The following is a 21,305-nucleotide window of genomic DNA, read 5'->3' as shown; positions in this document are numbered from 1 at the left end:
ATCTGTTGCAGGTTCAGTTTCCTACCCTTATTTTGTGGTTCAATGGGATAGTCAAACTTTCTATAGCTAAAATCAGTTCAGTAGTTTCTAAAGGACAGGATAATTCTAAAATAAAGGAACAAAACTCACTTCCTCCCTACCTTTATTTTTTTTCCTTTGATTTAGTGTTATGACTCACTTATTTCCATGACAGTTGTCAATCATTTTGGTTTGTAGCACCATGTATTCACTGGGATGACAGGACAATAGAGGAGCTGTGACTGTCACATAATCCCATGATCACAGAAGGGTATTTAAAACACATAGTGAGACCACTGACAAAGTCGCCACTGTTGGCGGTGCTGCAGATGAATTACTGGCAAATACTATAGAAGAGAGAGAGGAACCACTTGCACAGAGGGAAGAAAGGGACTTTCTAGGGTATTAGCAGCTAATTCTGAGAATATGGGGAAGATCCTTTTTATTGTTATCACCAAAGAACTGCTGGGTGTGAAGGGTTCATGTCCTGCGCATACTGAAGGGGTCCGTGACTATGGAACTGTTATCTGGAAATCTTATTAATCTCATAGCTCAGTATACCATCTGTGTTTTAGCAAACTGCTCAAAGCTTTAACAGGCTTTCTGAGCCACTGTCTTACAACTTACATTCTCGCAACACAGAATAGAATTAAAAAAAACCCACTAATTCTGTTATTAGTGGATAAAAAATATTATTGGACAAAAAAGAAATTGTTTGCAGTGTATATAAATCCTCCCAGTAAAAACTCAAATATTGTCAAATCATGCAGACACAACAAAGTTTGCATTGCTATGGAAACAAGGCTAAAGAGGGCTTATGCTGTGAAAAACAACTTGCAGGTAACTGTGAAATGTAAGCTTATAAGAATGACACCTTTCATGCTGATGTTGAAAGACAAGATATAAAACAAGCACCTTGGGTTAGAAGGCTGTTTTTATTTAGTTTTCCACAGAGACAAGTTCTTTTCACCTCTATTCTTACAAGTTTAACATCAAAACTACTGGCATATATGTATGAGCTATACAGGTAGAGAGACGTCTCCCAGTACAGAGTTACACTTCTATAGAACATTTAAGAAAAAAACATAGTCTCTTCTATGTCCATCTAATAAAAGAACTGCTAAATCAGGGTAGAATATTGATCATAATGTATTTTCTTTATATGAATGTAGTTATTAATAAAAAAATAATCTAGTGTCTAATATTTAAACAAAACATACTATATACATTTGGCTAAGCTGAAATATCATACCTTGCCAAATGAAGAAATGCTCTCTAACGGTATTTCCCCTAGCAGCTCAGTAGGTATGCAAGGCATGCAGTTCATTTCCTGCCAAAGTAGAGAAAAATGGGTAGGTCTGTGATAATATTGCTAGTGTGCTTGAAAAAGATCTTGGTTCTTTACATTGTAGTTCACTGTATACACATATTTTGTCTCTTGGTCTCCTCAAAAGTTCCCAGGTACAGCTTTCAGATTGAATCCCTTTTAGCTCTCAATGATGGAGGGCTCAGTGGGAGGCAGAATAGGATTTTCCAGAGCGTTACAGTCATCAGTGAGGAATACCAAGTCCTGGAGAAACGAAAGAGAAGGGTAACATATAAGGAGGAAGGGAGAGGATAGCACAGTGTTGAGAAGCTTAGGCCCTGATCCATTTTTACATTTCAAAGGACAAGATAGTGACAGAGAGAGCTAAAACCAGAGACTGTCCCTGTTGGTGCATCTTGACCTACCCTTCTGCAGTAGGAGATCATGATGGTGTACAGGCTCCGGGCTTTTTCCTTCAGCTCACTCACTTCAAGCACTCTCTCACATCTGGGGTAAGCCACAAAGTCACGGAGTTTTGCCAACACACAGTAATTCTGCAAAGCATGCAAAAGAGGTATGTGTAACCCTGCACACACACAGATTTATGTTTCTCATCCCTCACTTACAAAATTCTTACTGCCTCTGTGGGAACCTTGAATTCCTACCTCTATGTACATATGTACGTAACCTGTGTAACCTTTAGTTAGGAAAATTCACCATCAGTATTTAATAACAAAAATGTTTGGACTAAATAAGTGATTGGGAAAGCTCATAGACACAGTTTTGGTCTGCCAGCTTATATCTCACATGCTTTAGGAGGCAGCAGTGCCAATACAATCAAATCTGCTTCTGTAGTGGGTAGAGTTACCTACAGAATTGGTGCACTGCTTCACTTCTAGGAGAGCACCTGATTTAACTACTGAACAAGTTACCAGTCACAGACATGAATCCTTTATTCCCCTACAATCAGCAATATTGTAAGCACAAAGCAAAATAGTTTTTAGAGTAATTTTTGTCTTAGACTTTGCATTTTCAAAAGAAAGCACAGCCAAAATGGATTTTGCAACATCCTTGTGAAGCTGATAAATATCCCAGCTCTTGCTTTAGAGTGAGGTAAACTAAGGCACTGGGCTCACATTGCTTGGTCTTTGCAATGAAGTGAGGCACTGGCAAGTCTTGATAGTGTAATTGCCTCTGGCAAAATGTATCAGGCATCTCTTGCTTTGTTGGATATTTTCTACTTTTTAGTTACCCAGTGGAGCACTGGGAAAAGAAGCAAAATATGTAAAATATCACAGGGCAGAATGCTATGACATTAACTATGTGTTCAGGAAGCTATTTCTATTTTGTCTTTGCTGGGACATGACTACTGCTGTCTTTTCTCAGTATCACACTCTTATACCCTCAGGTGTACCTTCTCTTTCTAGATTCAACCAGTGGCTATTTAAAATAGGAAAAGCCAGGAAGGTATTCTTGCACTTATTTTTATTAAAACTGCAGTCCCAGAAGATATTAATCATATAAAATGAAGTAGATTTAATCCATATAGAAAGTTTATTCTGCATTTTTTCTTTAAAACTATTACTCAAAGTTTTGTTGCACATATTTAACATCTGAAAAAGCTCTCTCACAATAAATGATGTACAGTAAGTATTCACTTCAAAATATAATTTTCCTCATTTTTGAAATTTTTAAACATGTAAAATCTCAGAAGATTCACAAAGATTTTAATAATGTTTAAAATGAGATTTATTTTGTTGGTCACTCATCTCTCTAATTAATCAAGCTCTTAAAAATTTCTTTCAAAGCACTCTTCTGGGGTGCAGTCTTAAAAGCTCTCTCTTTTTATTAAGTGCTTTTACAGCACAGAATTAAGAAAGTAGTGTGAAAACTTACATGTATGTCCAAGTACAGCCTGGGCAGCATCTGTACACAGGAGTCCTGCAGGAAAGAAGAAAGACCTGTTGCAATTTTGTTTGGAGAGAAACTTGTGTCGAAAGCATGCAACCTGCAGCGTCTTTGCTGGGCAGTTTTTAGGTAGACTCACCACAGCTTTGGAGGTCTGTAACTCTTTAAAGGACTCCGTGATTTCTTTGCTCAGAGACAACACCCTTGAGTAGCAAGTTGGAGGGGCTGCTCTGGATAACAGGGCAGCAGACAGCAGAGCAATCAGACTCAGCAGCATCTTCATTGTAGGGAGCTTGTCCAAAGGAGGAAGGGAGGAAAAAAACCCACTGTTAGTGGTTAGTAGCTACTGGTAAGCGTCAATGGGTAAGTTTGACAAGTCAGCTCCCAATTAAATAGTCTCCTGAATCAATGGAAAAAAAAAAAAAGAAAAAGCCTGGGGGTGGTCCAAGCAGCAGCTTGCTGCTGTTTTAAATTTCCTGCCAGCCTATGAGGCAGAGCTGCTAGCGCTTTCCTGCCCGGAACAGGGAAAGGAGGGAATGAGGATAATAAAAACAAACACTACTGGTGTTTTTCATTCCAGAAAGAAAACAACCTAGTGAGCATCTCAAGCAACAGATATATGTGTAAGAAGCAGCACAGGGTTATCAAAGTATTGTAGGCCCTGATGCTGTATGTACTTTGGCACATACACCTTTCTTGAGAATGTAATGTACAGCTGTGGGAGTACACAGGCTGCAGATAGAGAGATATCCTTCCAGGACTGGTGACATATGTTATCAGTATCAATTAGACTTACTTATCATCCCTAGCAGGTCTCAAAGTTTACTGCTATAAAGGAAACCTTCCAGGTCTGATGTCATTTTCTCTTTTAACCTAGGCAGATGCTCACAATTTTTTAATCGAAACAATAGTGCTCGTTATTGTTGCTTGGAGAGACACGTGGATTTACATTTGTGATCTCAGACAGAACAAATACATCTCTATATGGCTGTCATAAATGTATAAAAACTATTTTGCTTTCTGAGTCGAATTTAAGAGGCTCTGTTCTTTTATTAGATGCCAGACGGTGCTGAGAAATCCAGATGCTGGGATGCAGGCCTGAGGCTCAGCATATGTTGTTCTTACATGTTAATTGTCCTGTAAAATGGAGGTACCCTTGAATGAAGAACTGCTTATTTCACAAGTTACCCTCTCCCATTTCAAATTCAGATTCTAGCTAGGTATTAACCAAATGAATGAAGCGCCTGATGGAGTACTCCAATACCCTGGCACTGCAGTAGATCAGGAAGGTTCATCTGAAGATGAGAAAAGGGGAAATGACTGAATATCTGCAAAAGAAAGGGCTTCCCAACAGCCATTTTAGAAGGAAAATCAGAGTCTCCAAAATTAGTTTCAGGAAGAAAAAATTATTCTCTTTGTTGCAGAATACACTGACTCAGATCGACCAAAACACCTGGAGGAAACAGAGAAAGAGAGATGCACACTATGGTCTTATTGTTATATGTTTCTTTGCCCTCATGAAGAACGATTGGTTTAGTAACATCATGTGCTCCAGAAGGTTAAAGTGGTAGATACTAGGAAGGAAAAGCTGGGAGTCTTGGCTGAGGGGAATTTAAGACTGGCCTTGGTGAATGGGCTGCTGGGTCTTATTTCCAGGAAAGACATTTGTTGCCTAGACAAGTGAAGAGGCTGGAGGAAGACAGAAAACCTTCTGAGATGGCCCCAAGCAGCTGGATCATAAATCTAAATACATCTACCTAAGGCATGTCCAAGGAAAGGATATGTCTTACCGTGAGCCTTGCTGCTAAAGAAACAGGCTCTTAATCACCATCTCATTACTGTAAAGAGTAGCTGAGGGTAGCAGTGAAATATTATGCTTCTATCACATTCTCATTTGGCAACCTGCTAAAATGTAGTTGCTTTGCCAGAAGAGCAGTCTTCTGAACTGCATAAATGCTCTCCCACTACAAGAAGGCAGCAACACAGCTGCTGCTAAGGATGGCTTCAAAATGAAGCATTTGTTTTTCTATTTTTTTTTTAAATGCAAGCAGTATTCTCTTCCTTAGTATTTTACCTATGTTAAGTCTACAGTGATGACTTCATTTCAAACTACAGTTAAATACTATGGATCATGTTCAAAAAGATAGATGTCAAACATAGCCTCATGGCCACTCTTTGTCTGGCATGAAACACCAGCAAAACAACTTTCCAAGTCCTCTGTCCTGGACATATTCAGGCAGCTGAAAGCTATTTCAAAATCTCTCTCATTAGGATGGGGTAGCGTTAAAGGTGCCGACACCAATTTGGAATTACATTATGAACTTAGCTTTACATTGACTGCCCAGGGCCAGGGAGGCAAATATGTAGCTTCCTCTAGCCTAACACAATGCCTTGTCTCCCAAGTTGTGGTGAGTGCCCCATGCCATAGAAGCCTCACTCAGTGGTTGCATCTGAGGGAGCCTGGCATAAACGCTGAATGCCACCTATTGCTCCAAGCAGACATCCAGAGGAGGAAAAGCCCAACACTAGCACTGAACTGAGGGCTCATGATTTTTGTCCAAAACGTAGGAGACCTGGAATTCATTTCCTTCTCAGTTTTTGAAGGTGCAACGTGCTGGCAATGATCTGAGGTAGTGACAAAGGGAAGAGGGAGAAAAGCACCCACCATTCATACCTTTGCAGTTGAGGTCTGCCTATGCATAGCATAACTTCTGTCCTAAGAGGTGAGATTTGTTCAACTACACAACTTTCCAAAATGCTTTGCCACTGACAGGCATGGGAAATGATCCACCTTTCCCTGTTCTTCTGTAGAACAGGGAAACGCAATTCTCTTGTTGACCAAGCTCTTCTTGGCCCAGAGAGCAAAGCAAAGGCTGGATGCAAACCTCACTAAAACATTTAACTGAATAAAAAATATTACTATTTTGTGAAGAGGCAAAATTGCTGAAGTAATTTGAGTTTTTACTCAGCTGCAGTATTCCTGCCTTGTGGTTTCTCTTTTATCCTATATAAACTCATGGAAAGCCATCTGTAACCATATAGTTAAAAAAATGAGTTACCCTTAGAAATACCAGGAAAAGGGATTTTTAATTTTTTTTTCAGAAAAAAAAGGAAGAAAGGAAGAACCAGAGTTTATTTTCCTTACCTAAATCTCCTCCTTCCTGAGCCAGACTACATGCATAGCTGTCTCCGACCCAGATGGATATTTTCCAACATGTACTAGCTTATCAGCACTTCTGCACATTTCAGCATGCAGAACATGCAACTCAGTTCATAAAAGACAAATATTCTCTTCTCAGTTATTTTCTATTTGTAGCTCATCAGCAAGATTATCCTTGAGCTCTGAGTACGTTATATTTATGGTCCAGATATGAGCAAATAACTTCTTTGTCTCTAAGAAGCTCACTGGTGGCTTCAGGAGAACTTGTTAGTGACATCAGGGACTGTGAGTCCTTTCAGTTTAAAGCACCCTGCACAGCTCTCAACCAGATACACAGTTACTGAAGCCCCCAAAATTCCAGAATCCCTTTTCAGTGACTGTTTTTATCCAGTCAGTTATGCAAAGCCATTTAGCCATTTATTAATTCTGGTGTGTACCCTGCCTTGGGCAGAGAAGGTCTTTAACAGGGAGACACAAGCTGTTCTTCACAAAGGCTAATAGCATCTTAGAGGCAATATGAAAAAGGCAATAGTCTTTAGAACTATATGAGGGGGAAGGGGCAAAGAGTCAAAACTCACCTGAAGATTGTCTCTATAGAGTGGATGCTATTTACAGCCCTTCCAGTCTGTGGAACGCAGCTCAGGCTGTCATGAGAAGGGAGCACACCCTGGGGGTTCTGTCAATCAGAACCACCATATTTGTGATTATCCTCATGACATGGACAACTCCACCACAGACACATCTTTACCATACTCCTCAATTCAGTGAGCATTTGAGGCCTCTGAGGGCTCAGGGTATACACTTTCTGAGTTTTGTATCAGCTCTTGAAGCTGGTGATGTCACTACAGCCCTGAGTGCTATTTACAGTGCATTTATTTACACTTTTATAAGGACTATTCCATAGTAAACACAGACACATGGGCTGAGAGGAAACTCAGAAGCCTATCATGACATAACTGTGTTATTGATACATTTTCTCATTTTTTAAGTTTTGAGCTATGTTGTCCTTTTTGCTTCCAAGTTACTGAAAACTCAAACAATAATATTTTTCTAATAGTCAAAGGACTCACTATGCAGACAGAAATTCCTCCCGTGTTTGAACAGCCTTCCAGAGCCTCCACCAACTTTTGACAAAAGCCCTTTCAAGTTGCTGACTTCCTAACACCAAAATCCACTTGCTTAATGGAAATGTTTATTTTCAAATAGTTGGGGGCTGCCATTAGACACCTCATGAAATGGGCTTCTGATTATGTTGAAAAATAGGAAAAGAAAAGTAAACCAGCATTTTACAGAGAAAGCCCTGTGTATTTAAGAAGTGATTCAAAGCCTAGTGACTCAGCTGGCTGTTGTGGCAAAAGTGCCACTTCTTGCTTCAGGGCAGAGCTAAACTGCCATGCAGTCTTCGATTTCAGCACAGGGCTTTTAGGAAACCTTGGAGTTTCGATTAAGGTCTTATATGTTTGTTGTTTTTTTCCTCTCTGTGCAACAGGGCACTGTATTGATCCTTTCTGTAGACATCAGCACTGAATTTCAGGATAGGGCAGCCTCACACATTGCCCTGGCTCTCAAAGGTGCTGGTGCACAATGCTGCCAGCTGCCCCTAGTATAGAAGGGAAGCTGGGTATGGTAGCAGTGTGCCTGCAATTTGAAGGTGGGGTGAATCCAATGTCTCTCCTTTTCTCTTGCATGCTAGCAGTAAGTCTCTGCTGGTGATCTGCATGGCTGGGCCAAGCTGCAGGCAATGGACAAGGCAGGACCTCAGGTTTGTCACTGGGCTAGTGTTGCAATGCTGTTTCCCCATGAGAATAAAGCAGAAGTCCTCTTTGCTTTTGCTTACTCAGTGATGCAGGTTTCTTTTTTCTACACTGCTGTTGTTATTTTAAAACATTTACATATATATTGAGGAAACATGTTACTGCTCAAAAGCCTGTTCTTAGATAAAACGGGTGTTGAAGCAGCTAAGCCATCTGGATCAGAAAAGGAAATGAGATGTTCTGAAATCTGGAGGTCTTGCCAGCATGAACCTGGCGCTGGGCACTTTCCCTGTGGGAAAACATATGGAAATGGGGAGTCCTGGGGTCCAGGACAGGGCCAGGCCAGGCCAGCAGGACTGAGGAACAGGAATCATTTCCTTGTGCTGCCTTGGACCAGTGAGGGGATCATTGGCACTGGCTGTACTTACCAGCCTTCTCTGTGGGTGGTGTGTCCAACCTGCTGCTGCAGCAGGCTCCTGTATCCATCAGGGTATCTGGGGCTCAGCATGATGGCAGTGCTGCGAATGGCTGGGAGATGTCCTCAATAATGTCTGTCACTGTGGGGCAGAAGTAGCCAGGCTTGTCTGTGTCTTGGCTGCTGTCTGTGTAACAGGGTATTTCCCACGGACGCTGTGGGAACACAGCCATCAACACCAGGGAGACGGGAGATTATGTGGTTTTAGCCCCGTTGGTGATACTCTTTTCAGTGACTGCAAGGCTTATTGATTGAAGTAATGCAGGATTTAGAGTCTTAAGCCTTCACTGCCTTGCTAAGAAAAAGGCAATTTTACTTTAGAGTAACTCACAGACCTCTCTGGTGAAACAACAGTGGTGCTTTCAGCCTGGCTTGCTGGCTGGGTGTGAGCTCAGGCAGAGCTGCCTCCTTTCCTCCCTGTAGCACACAAGTGCCTTGTTTGTACCTTGTCTGGGCTTCGAGACCACTCATGTATACGAGTTATCTTAAGGTAATACCATTCTTTATTAACACTGAAGTCAGGGCCTCAGTAACAGCATTCTGTAGAGAGAGCCTTGTTCAGGTTTAGAGCGGTGCTTAGTAGTAAAAGCAAGTCATTCATGCTTCCCATCCCTCGCTTTGCCCTCCCGACCTCTCTCCCCATGCACATGCAAACACAGCAGATAGCTCCAGGTCTTATCATTGCTGGTCAGCTTAGCACCCTCTCTAAGTACACTCATGATGAAAAATCATGTCAGCCAGGAGGAATGTATTAGAGGCAATACAAATAAATGTATTCATCTACCAAACCTGTCCCCAGTATGAGTCCACTGGGGAATTCAAGGTCTTTTCAAGGTTTTTTCAAACACAAGGTCTGAGCCATGTGCTGTCCCTCCAAGGAGCTCTTGTCTATGCTGTGGTTAATCTGCAAGGAGATGAGCAACTTTATTTTCTAGGACTGGTATTTCTGCACCTTTCAGAAGCATTATGTCACTAAAAGAAAATAAACAGGTGAGACTGAAAGTGCAACTCTGTGTAACAGTCAGGTCAGAGCCAAGTAGGAACCCAAAGAGACTTCACTGCTCAACTACAAGGATGCACAGAAGCTTTTTACTATCTGCTTAGAATGCTAGCAGGGTCAGTTTTCTATTTATTCTTGCTTAGAAACCTGCAAACGTCAAAGCTTATGTTGCTGTGTGTATTTCTGGACACAAACAACAGTTCTTCCAGCAGGCTAGAACAGCTGCAAGGTAAAACAAATTCTCATCTCAGCTGGCTGAGAAGATGAAGTACAGATCCTTATATGTCATGGCTTAAGCCCAGCCAGTAACCCAGGACAGTATAACACATCATGTCTCCATATTTCTACTTTCTATACACTGCTTTTCATATTTTATCTTTAAGCATAGTGGAAGAAATCCTGTTATCACTGAAATCAATGGCATAAGTCACAGACTCCTGCAGATCCACATTCTCACTCTAGATTAAAACTAGAGTTCCATTCATTCGCCTTAGTAGCACAAAAGCTTCAAAGCCAAGGCAAGAGTAAATCAGATGCATTATGAATTGTTTTTCACGAAGAGCATTACCTTTTGGAGTCCTGTCTCTCAGAGACATAACACAGATTCAAAGACATCTTTGCCAGTGTCCTAAAAACAAATGATGTGACAAGTACCATGTGCAGGTATTATGCTCTTCTACAAAACAAAAGTGCTCTACCAGGTAAAATGCAGAGGTGATGAGAATAACTCTATTTTTGTTCTGCTAAAGAAAATCAATAAAGAGAATAATTACCCTTTTGTTCTGTCAGGTTGCCTTGAAATAGAGAAAAAATAAATACCTGAGCATGTCAGAAGCTGGTGTCAGCAGCAGACTGTGTTTCAGATGTAATTGTCATTTAAAACTGAATTTCATTCTTCATTATAACTTTTCTGTTTTAAATCCTTTTGATAAAACAGTGGAGGAAAGATTTCTTTCTGCTCCTGAATGACATACAATGAATTTCCAGATGACTAGATGTCCCTAAAGTGTGGGTTTAGTTTGTGTTGGTTGCATTTGGGTGACTGAATGCCTGCAGTGCTTTAACATAACCCACCTTGGCGTGGGTGCCCCAGGCAGCTGCAGCCAGGGGAGGAATAGGTGTTCAAGGTCAATGGCTAGGTGAAAGGCAAGTCAGACCTAAGGGTGGCTTTGTGGGACTGTCTCAGCAGCAGTGTGCCTACTTACTCTCACTGTTTTATAAAGTTTCTTTTAACTTTTATACTTATTCCCAACAGGAAAGAGAAATAATGATACGAAACTGAGACAACATTACAGCTGGGTAATGTACTGAGGAAAGCACTGAGGGATGGCATAAAGAGAAATATTTTGAGTGAAGAATCACCCCAGTTTCAGTGTTGTGCCTTTCATGTGTAGAACAAGACAAGGTCTTTAACGTCTATACTTTTGATTTTGGACCATTAAGCTGATTTCCATTAGAAGACTAATCAAATTAACATTTATTTTCCTCCTTTCTAGTTGGCTGCAGCTTTTCTTGTTTTGTTTTGGTTTGTTTGTTTGTTTGATGTTTTAGAAGTGTTGTGGCTGGGGAAGTGAGAACTTGGCTTGATTTAAAATGTAAATGCTATTCTATCAATCTTCCCCTCCACTAATAGGCTGCCTGGGCATTTTAAGGGCATATAGTGAAAAGGAAACTGTGACTGCTAAAGAAAAGCCACCCCCTGCTGTTTCTGTTCATATTTATTTCACAATCAGCCTATTGAAATGGTGTGATTCACACTCTGATGCTGTCGTTGTCTAGCTGGCAAAGTCACTGGAGAATTTAAAGAAGTTTCCCAAGCTGAAAACCAGGCGAATGGCATTTGGGGCAAAAAGCAATCTTATCAGCAGTGAGAGCTAGTGAGTCACTGCAGTGCTCTCTCTTGCTGAGAGCTGAGGCTGCCCTTGCAAATGAGCAGCTCTCTTGAAATAAGAAGCTTTCTTCAAAAAACTGTGAGAAGCTTGTTGCTTTTGAAATGTAAAGTGTCCTTGTGATATACATATACATAGAGTATACAAGAGTAAAGTCATGCTAAAGTTTGCAGAGGCAATTTAAATGTTCTTTGTTAAAACATTGTTCCTCAAATAAATAGCCCCAAAAGGGTAAAATCATGTGTGAGTGCACATGATGGAAAGAGGCTGAGCAGTTTCCCAGTAATCTTGGGTAAATACTAAAGGAAAACCCTGTCTGTTTACCTTAAATTATCCAGAGTTAATATATTCATCATCTACCTTATACCCAGCAGTCTGTGTGAAATAATGACTTCCTGGTAACACAAAGACACATGGCTGAGACATTGTCTTTACAATACTAATCACAATCTCTCTTTGTGACAAGTATTACCATATACCCTTTCACTGACATAATTCAAAATGAAAGTTTAGGAGCCAGTATCAACACAGAAGATCAGAATAGCCTAAAGAAATAAATATAGATCACTTGAGACTGGATTAATTGAAATAAATAAATCCAATAGTGTTATGTGCTTGGCTCTCTGAATTTTTGTATAGAATTTCTACTGTATTGTGAAAGTTCATTACATGGCAATAATAAAGGGCGCAAAAAATGCGCTTTCTTACTACGTATTTTGTTATTAATCATGGGATAAATATTAGCTACTAGTCAGAATTGATGTGAAAAAGATGAATGTAATCTTAGGATGTATCAAAGGAGTTACAACCAGCAGAGACAGATATATTGACACCAGTGTAAAAGCAGGGATCTGCTCATCTGGCATATTATGTACACTTTTGGTCACCCATGGTTGAGGAGGATGGATTCAGACTGCATGGACTGCAGAAAGAACAGTGAGAATATTCAGTGAAGGGGGGGATGGGACAATGTGGGCATTTTTCCCTTCTGCCTCCCATTTCTTGTTGCCCCAGTTACTTTTCCAACAGTTGTGTCCTTGTCCTGCTCTTCTGGCAAAGCTGGCTGTCAGCTTTGTGGCTCAGGGCATTGCAGCCCCATCACAGCCTCCCTCATTCACAGCCCATTTTCCTATAGGTGTTACTGGGAAGTTCTGTAGTAGGGGTGGTAAGGTCCGTGTAGACAATCTCTCTATACATATACATCCCCGTCTCTCAAAGAAGTAAAAATCCAGGCACACAAGGACTGCAGAGGCCAGGCAAGGTGGAAAGTCTGCCTCTGTGGTGCCACTTGGAATGGGGCTGCCTTGACTGCTGACCAGCAGCCATTGCTTTAACCGGTATGAGAACTGAAGCCACAGAGGCATAAGGCCGTGGTCCATGGCTTTCTAGGAGAGAGCCCACAGCTGCCTGAAATACAGGCTGGAGGCCTTGGAGTCCAGCCCAGAGAAGGATGTGATAATGCACTGGCCAGAGAAATACAGTTGCCCACTGGACCCTAATCTGAATACAGCATTAAAGCTGCTGTGCAATCAGTACCATGCAGCTATGTTGGGGCTCTCAGAAAGGCTGGGTTTGTGCGTGGGGAAAGCACGTGTACAGACAGCACAGCAGCTGCCACACTATTAACTGCACTCAGAACATCCACTCATTTTATTCACTAATTGTACACCAACAAAAAAGGTTGGCATCAACTTTGTTCACATCAAAAAGACACAGTTTCAATTCTTCCTATTGCATAATTTAGGTACATAACTTCTGTAATAAAACAATGTGCCGGGTGGAGAATGATAGCATTGTCCACACCATTTTCTCTCTGACACCAAAGGGAAATGGAACTAACAGAGTCAAAGAAACCAAATGTTCAGGAAAGTGCCAAAGTGGTCAAAGCAGATTCTTTGATTCTGCTTTACACATACTTTTCAAAGAAGGGTTACATTTCCAAGCACAGTGTATCGGTTCTTGATGCCAATAAACCGTCTCTGTTTAGCTTTATACTTTGATAGGAGTAGTAACAAAAAAAATTCTTTAGTGAGATGAATTTTCTAAGCCTTGCTATCAAGTGTTGAACTTGCTAGGAAAAGGCTAAATGTATTTGCTGCTCTCTGAGGATGCCGAGTCCTTATTGAGAGAGACGCGGTGTCAGGTCTGAGTAGCCCTGTAAGAGGAATCAACATTTGCAAACACAAGGAAGAGCTCTGAGCTGATCTTTTTGTTCATCTGTATTTAATACACCTCATTGTTAACAGACCAAGCCTCAGGGAAAAAAATGACTTACAAAGCATGTGAAACATGTTTAAAGAGCAGTTTGGAAAAGGTGCCTGGTTATAGTCCTTTTATAACTAGAAAATATGTATTATTTCCATGCATTTATCTCCTATTCTTTTCCCAAAGAGATGGGCAAGTTTTCAAGGCTCCTGCTGTAAATGTATTGGAGTAAAATATTATTTTTTGATATTAATTTGGTTGTTAATGATGTCAGTCATGAAGCTTTTCTTATACCCTGGCAGGATACACTCCATTTCTGTCTTTGTAAAATCTGATTTCTTCTCTGTGCTGCAGCAACTGTAAAGCACAAGCTGTCCCCAGGGAGGTATTTTGTTTAGCTGTGTAGACACATTCCTGAAGGAAATATTGAAGCCAAACCACACACTCACATACGCACACACAGGCACTGTATTAGAAGAATTCAAATCTTGAACAGAAAACAAACAAGTTCTGGGTCTGGAGCCTGAGCTCCAGTGCGTGTTGAATTGTGTTTTTCACATTTTTCTCTTGTTTTTACCAGCTGGGCCTGTGGACCAATATAGGCTCTTTCCAAACACAGAGAACGCTGCCCAAGGGCAACTCCTATATTCCCTGGCCATGTCAGAGCCAAACAAAACATGGAAAACAAATTGCATATCCAGCACTTGCTTTTCTTGTGTGTGAGCCAGACGTAGTCAGTGGCCATTGCTGTCATGAGACAGAATTTGCTGCAACATGAGCATGTGACTGGAGGAAAGTCATGTAAGACAGGAGGTAAGACATAGATGCATGTTTACTCTTTCATGCATTCTTTTCTTTGTGCTCATTGAAGGCAGAGCTATGAGGAAGCCAAGCTCTATTTTCGTCTGAGATGGAACCAGATTCTGCCACCCCCTGTGTGAGCTCATGTCAGGAATTGGACAACTGATACAGTAGCATGATTAAAACTATCAGAGTCTGACCCTTGCTTAGGACTTGGCCTCTGCCCTGAAATGGAGCTGCTATTAGGCCATACCTGCTCTTACATTGACTGTCATTCTAGTGCTTTCTTTCTCTCTTTTTTTTTTTTAGCTTAATTTATTTAACACATTTATTTAATTATCTTTTTTTATTTATTGAACATTTTTTTCAAGTTTTTTATGTAACTTTATTTCTTTTGTGGGTTGTGATCACAGGAGGAAAATACAACAAGGAATTGTGTCTGGATACAGACAACTTGGATGAGCAAATGTGAGCCCAAACCATGAGAGATGCTTCTGGCGCCAACCCCAGCGATAAGCATCTCAGTTCTGCTGTCCAAGCAAACTCCTAAGGATCACAGCCCCTCATGCCAGTAAGCACACGGACAGTCTTGGTGATCCTCCATTGCCAACTGCATCAAGGGGAAGCAGAGCAGAGGAAGAGCCAGAAGGTGGATGGTCCTTGCTGGAGTGGATATAGAAGCTGAAAGGTACCAGTGTTTGATGTTGGAGTGATACAGAAAAATGACTGCCTCAGAGATAAAAACACTGCAGGCTTTGCAATGGATTTGCAGCTTGTTTTACTCAAAGGCACTGTTGTATAAGGGGAAAGTTTTCGTAAGTATTCTGGTCAGAGTTAAACACACCATCATTTCTTAGCAAATTGTTCTAGTAATTATAAAGCAGACACTTAAAAACTAGGATAAGACTTGCATAAATGAGGGCATTTCCTTCCCCTTCAGATTCTTCTGCTGCTTAAACTAACACAAAACGAGTGTGACATTTCTTGGAAGAAATACAACCTAATTTCGGATTAGACTTCTGATGCTGAGAACTCCTTTTCATATAGGACTGGTGTATTGCTTGAATTACCAGTGCAGTCCATGAAGGGGTTTCACCTGTGTCAGAGATCAGCATGTGATGCAGATTTCTTTTTCTATAGAAAGCCCTGGTTAAAAGGAGAAGATGGTGCTCTTGAATGGGAAACCCAACGCCTGTATCCAGCAAGACTCTTAATAGTGTGTGAATTTACGCATGCTATTGAATTCAGTAATAGGACTCTTCTACTTAAAACTTTGTGCACATATGTGCCTACAGCATACTTAGTAAGAAAAGACACCCAGAAAAAGGTGTGGACAAATGCTTCTGTGTAACTGCCTAGTCAAGCAAGCTGTGCTTTGGTTGACTCTCGGCTGGAGTTTTCACTGCATAATTTGGGATCATCTTTAATAAACCATGTGGCCATTGGTCCTTCTGAAGCATAGATGCCTTAGGGAATGTAATGGCTCTTTTCTTTTTTTGTTTATGCATGCTTTGTTTTCTTTATTTCTTTCATCTTTTGGCTCATAGCCTCCAGCAAGGGAACAAAGTCTACTGTTAATGTATCGTACTGGAGGATGTTTGGAACACAATATAAGAAGACACTACATGTCATTATCTACTATGCTGCTGAGAGCTGGAGACTAATTTCCAGATGACATATATTGTTAACACTGCTATATGGATAACAGCTTAGGGGCAAAGTCATAGATAAGACTCCCACTGGGCTGGAAACTGTGATGCAAAGATTATCTCCGGGTTGCAGAACTTAGCTATAGCTTCTGCACACTTCTCTGCTCAACCTACTGCTGTTTTTCTCCCAGGACTGCTTCCTTACACCATTAATAACAATGTATTTTCCTTGACTGGCAATTGCATGCTTTGCTTACTATTTGTTTAATGAAATCAATAAATGAAAAATGTCTGTGTTTAGTGGTGGATTCTTACTGTTGTGCCTACTGATGTCAATGAATCATTCCCACTTGAGACAGCAGATTTAGAAGGTAATCAAATTTTTCCTTTCCAAGACACTGTGCTCCTGCGCACTCTACCATTTCCAGTGTTAACCATTCACGCAGGCAGAACACATACATACATCTTCAAATTCTGTATCTGGTTTGGGTGCTGTTGCTGATGTGTTTGGGGTACGGGGGATGCTCAGGTTGGCCAGATTTCCCTCCAACAGTTCTCCTTAGAAGAACAAATGCTGCTTTTGGAGTTTATTTTGTCTGGCAACATTTAGGATGAATAGAACACTGCCTGTGTCAGTCTTTCTGAATAATTTCTCCTATTGGGGTCTAAATCTGAAAAGCAATTCTTGCTTCTTATTACCACCTTGGTGCCAGGTCCAGAGAAGAGAGAGCTTTCACAGCATCAAATGCAGAGCTTGGCTGCCCTGCTCCATCTCATACATTAGGCTTCAGAAGGCCTCAGGTCCCTGCTGTGGGCTAGCTGTCACATTAATGTCCATAATTGTCTACTGAAGGCTTGTTTGGCATTAGACAGGTCCAGCACCAGCCATTGGACTCTGTGCACCACATGCTTGAGAGAAGTTATCTTCTCTGTGGTGGCTTCCATCTTGATGACTCTGAGGACTGAAAATGAAATATTGTGAGCTGGTGTCTTGCCAAGAGTTAAGCTGGAAAGCCTGAGGACACAGGGACAGAATGAACAGTGGGCGAGCAGCCATGCTGGTAAATGACCATCAAGTCCTGCACTCACATGAATAAAGCAAGCAAGCATGGGCTGTATGTTCAATGGTGCCTCAAGAAAATATATTGCCTTTTTGGCAGTAAAGTAAATGATTGCACAAAATACAGGAAGAAAACACACATTCAGATGTGTTTCAAGCATGCACAATGCAACTGTTGTGGAATTTATCTGTTCAGTAATTGAACAGACCACAGCTCTTTAGGTTTAGAAGCAAAATAAAGAGGTTGTTTCACCATATTTTACTCTGATTTTTATGATTTCGGCCATTTTTCTTTCCTACGTAATATTAAATTTCAAAAGCAGCTTTTAAAGTACCTTTAATAATTGAGTTACTTCCAGTGCTTCAGTAACTACACAGAGGTATCTTGGTGAATGGAGTCCATATGCCAGGATGGATATTGCGGGAGACTCAGTTTTCACTTGGTCAGTAAAGTGAAGGAGGTATGTTCTGACGCCTCTGACATATTACCTTCCAAACAGTCCCTGTAGTATCCTTCTTAAGAAAACCAGGTGTTTTCTCATCTATTAATTTTCAGTGATTGACTGAAGCCAAATTGCTTTGAAATTGGTTAAGAAGTGTGTTTACCCAACTCTTTGAAAAAAGGGAGATTCTGAATGCTTTTATGCTGATTTTGAGTGGTGAGATTTTTTAGCATAACCACTAGTATGGTTCTTGTTAGTGTTTATGTAAGACAAGTATCTAAGGATTTGAGTGAAGTAGGCACTGTGTAGCTAGTGATGTGAAGAGATCAGAAGCAATGGGAAAAGAAGAGGAACAGAATATGTTGTGTGGATAGTCAGTAAGAGTATGTCTTTGCACCCAAATTGCTGCCATGCTTAAGGGCCATAGTTAATCAACACAAACTGGGGGTACTTTGGCTCCTGGCATTCTTGTTCCTGACTCATTCTCAGGAGGTGACTAAGATGGAAACTGCCAGGATCCTGCAAAATCCTCATTCATTGAAAATACTTTTGCCTGGAACAAGCTCCATCAGCCTATGTGAGAAAAGGTCATTGTTGGGCTTGTAACGATAACAGTTTATATAAACAACTAAGTTCACCATCAACATAATTTTACCTTAACAACGTTTTCCCTTCTGTGTTTTTTATCCCCCTCTGAGGGCTGTTGGTGGCTTTATTGAAGATTCCCGTAATTTCAGCAGTAAGCCTCAGCAGGCTCCTTTCAATCAACAACAGCAGCGTCACAGCAAGCAACACCAGTAATACATTTCCCTCCAAGCAAGCACACTCTGACTTCATTCAGGAACACAAATGTGCTCCAAATCCCAAATCACCATCTCCCAGCCCAGCAAGACAAAGACTGCAAACTGAGTTGAAACAAAACAGATAAGCAAGTTGAAACATTTGCTTCCTGCAGAAAAATAACCCAAATATTTGTACTTTGCCTACCTGCAGGAACCTCTGTTCTTTCCCATGGTCTTGCTGCAGTGCTTCTCCTGTCTGGCCTGAGGGTCCAAGCCCGTTGGGTAGGAAACATGACCCTCTTTTGACCTGCAGTTGAAAATTTCTCATGGCATGAAGAAACTCCAACTTTTGGGAATGTTGGTACCAACTGAAAGAGTTATGAAAACCTGCCTTCAGTGATGTTAATGAGATTTTTGATTCAGAGCAATGGAAGCAGGAACCATCTTTTCTTCAGCTTCAATCCTTTAATTTCCAGTTCACCATTCGCATCTCTACTTTATCCTCATTTTCCAGGTTGAAGGCCCAATGGGGATTTTGTTATAGAAAATACATACATAAAAGAAGAATAGATGCTGCAGCTAGCAGAGACTACTGAGCACTGACTACTCATAAATGTTTGTTGGGAAGCAAAGGAGATGACCACCTTTATATGCACCCCAAAAAAGGACCCTGTTGGAAGCTGGTGACATTTCTGGTATTTCAGTGCTACTTATCTATGAACGTCATCTTTCACACAAATGCAGTCTAAAGCTATTTTAAAGCATTATCCTTAAAGGAAAGTAAAATAAAAAAATTCATATGAAAATCACATTGTGCTTATCATTGTCAGGAAAGATATGAAATAAATAACCTTAAAGGGTGGTGTCCTGGGTTCAGCAGTAGCAGTCATTTTTCTCCTTCTTAGTAGCTGATGCAGTGCTGTGTTTTTGACTTTCTGCCTGGGAACAGCACTGATAACACCAATGGTTTTAGTTACTGCTCTAATGTTTAGCCTGACCAAGAACTTAATGAGTCTCATGTTCTGCCAAGGAGGAGGGGAAGCCAGGAGGAAGCAGAGACAGGACACCTGACCCAAACTGACCAAGGAGGTATTCCATACCACAGGACATCATGCTCAGGGAGGTAACTGGGGTTACCCAGAGAGGCTGGTTCACTGCTCGGTCGGGCTGGGTATCGGCAAGTGGTATTGCATTCTCTTCCCTTGTTATTTCTCACAAAACTCTGCAAACTATGAATGTTACAGCAGATCTAAAAAATGTGAAAATCTAGACCAAGTTTTCATCAGTTTCATTTCAGTTGCATTTCTATGTCAGAGCAGGAGAAATTTAACATGAGCCCATTCTGTGTTGGATGCCTTTTTCCTCCTCTCTTCTGGCTGATTGTCTCCTAAAGAATCAGAGTAAGATCAGACATAGAAAATGTCACCTTAATAGGTTTATACTTATTTGAAAGTTGATTTTTTAACATTACAATTAATTTTCAGAGCACTAAATTGTTAAAATTAGGATTTTTAAAAACAAAAGTATAGTATAAATGTGAATTTAATCTTGAAAATAGTTTCTTTCCTGAGTTAAAATATGTCATCACACAGATTTCTCAGGGGAAAATAGTTCTATAAAATCTGAATAAAGGAAATGTGGCAGAATGATGAGGAGCTTCTTCACATAATAAGGACTTAAGAAAGCGTCAAATCAACGGTGTCTACATGGCTGCATATACTAGGAATCCTAGAAAACCACAGATGTGATGAACATAACTGATTTTCTACTTCTGGACTGACTGCTTTGTATGGAAAGAGTTTCTTCCCCTTCCTAATCAAGCATGACTATTCCAAACTGGGTGTCCAACTGTATTCTAACAGGAAAAATACAGCTGTTGCAAATGTGTTATCCTGCAGGTTTTATTTCAGGAGTCAGGCTCATTTCTCACCGCTGAGTGGTTGCTAAGAGCAGCTGGTGGATACAGCTATAGCCTGCTCGTTGCCTGCACCTATGCACCATGTTGAGGACTTTTAATAGGATGCCTCTCCTGGTACTTTTACACATTTTTCTGTTTGAATCGTTGCTTGAATGTAAATTGAGATAAACTGGAGTGTAAGACAGCACTAAATGCTGAGGTGTCTGTGCATAACAGGCTTTTCTTTACCATTTTCCTCCATAAGCTGCATTTTTGGATTATTTTCTTTTTTAAAAAAGGCAAGAAAGAAAGAATGGGTAAATACTGCAATCAGTGTAATGGTATGCTGCTTCATGTCCATGATATATAACGGCAGAAATTTCAGCAGAGGATAAGAAAAGCACAAAACAGGGGTTATAACCTCTTCAAAAGTCAGGCAGTCAGAAGCCTGGAGACGTCCTCTCTATCTGTATTAGCAGTTGTTTCAGTGCTGTGAGAGCAGGTGTGGAATGAGAAAGAGCTGGTGCTGAGGCTATAATGTTCACACTGTATGTGTTTTTGGGGTTTCACTTAGACTAAACTCTAAGTCTGATGCCATGGGCTGACAGCCCAGTACCAACTGGGCTGCACTAGGTGCACTCCTACAGGGCACCTTCTGGTTCCAATTCATGCCAAAGGAATCCACATTATGTTCTGAGACTGCTCCACAATGCAAAGCAAAGCACAATAAATTGATTCAACAGTGAAAATCGCTTTAAAAGTGCACTTCTGTATCAAACCAAATTGGTAATGTAGATGCAGGGGGCTGGAGCACCTCCCATATGAAAACAGGCTGAGAAAGTTGGGGCTGTTCAGCCTGGAGAAGAGAAGGCTGCATGGAGACCTCATAGCAGCCTTCCAGTATCGGAAGGGAGCCTACAGGGATGCTGGGGAGGGACTATTCATTAGAGACTGTAGT

General features: G+C 40.9%; 1 protein-coding gene across 2 annotated transcripts in view; it reads right to left on the bottom strand.

Annotated features, from left to right (window-relative positions):
- Positions 1-934: 934 nt before the first annotated feature.
- CYTL1 (cytokine like 1) overlaps positions 935-21,305 on the bottom strand; it is a 28,567-nt gene continuing 8,196 nt past the window's right edge. The window contains exons 1-5 of one of the 2 annotated variants that reach the window (XM_031048416.1): positions 18,656-18,676; positions 3,372-3,524; positions 3,221-3,265; positions 1,750-1,878; positions 935-1,588 (exon numbers count right to left, since the gene is read on the bottom strand). In XM_031048416.1, the coding sequence (XP_030904276.1) occupies positions 1,505-1,588; positions 1,750-1,878; positions 3,221-3,265; positions 3,372-3,515 (402 nt within the window). In that variant the 5' untranslated portion in view covers positions 3,516-3,524; positions 18,656-18,676 and the 3' untranslated portion in view covers positions 935-1,504. Of the gene's footprint in view, positions 1,589-1,749; positions 1,879-3,220; positions 3,266-3,371; positions 3,525-18,655; positions 18,677-21,305 lie in introns of those variants that run through there. The other variant, XM_005148495.3, reaches the window with a different exon arrangement.

This window comes from Melopsittacus undulatus, chromosome 7, assembly GCF_012275295.1.
Source record: "Melopsittacus undulatus isolate bMelUnd1 chromosome 7, bMelUnd1.mat.Z, whole genome shotgun sequence".
NCBI classification, from domain to species: domain Eukaryota; kingdom Metazoa; phylum Chordata; class Aves; order Psittaciformes; family Psittaculidae; genus Melopsittacus; species Melopsittacus undulatus.
This window is presented reverse-complemented; position numbering and strand designations above follow the sequence as displayed.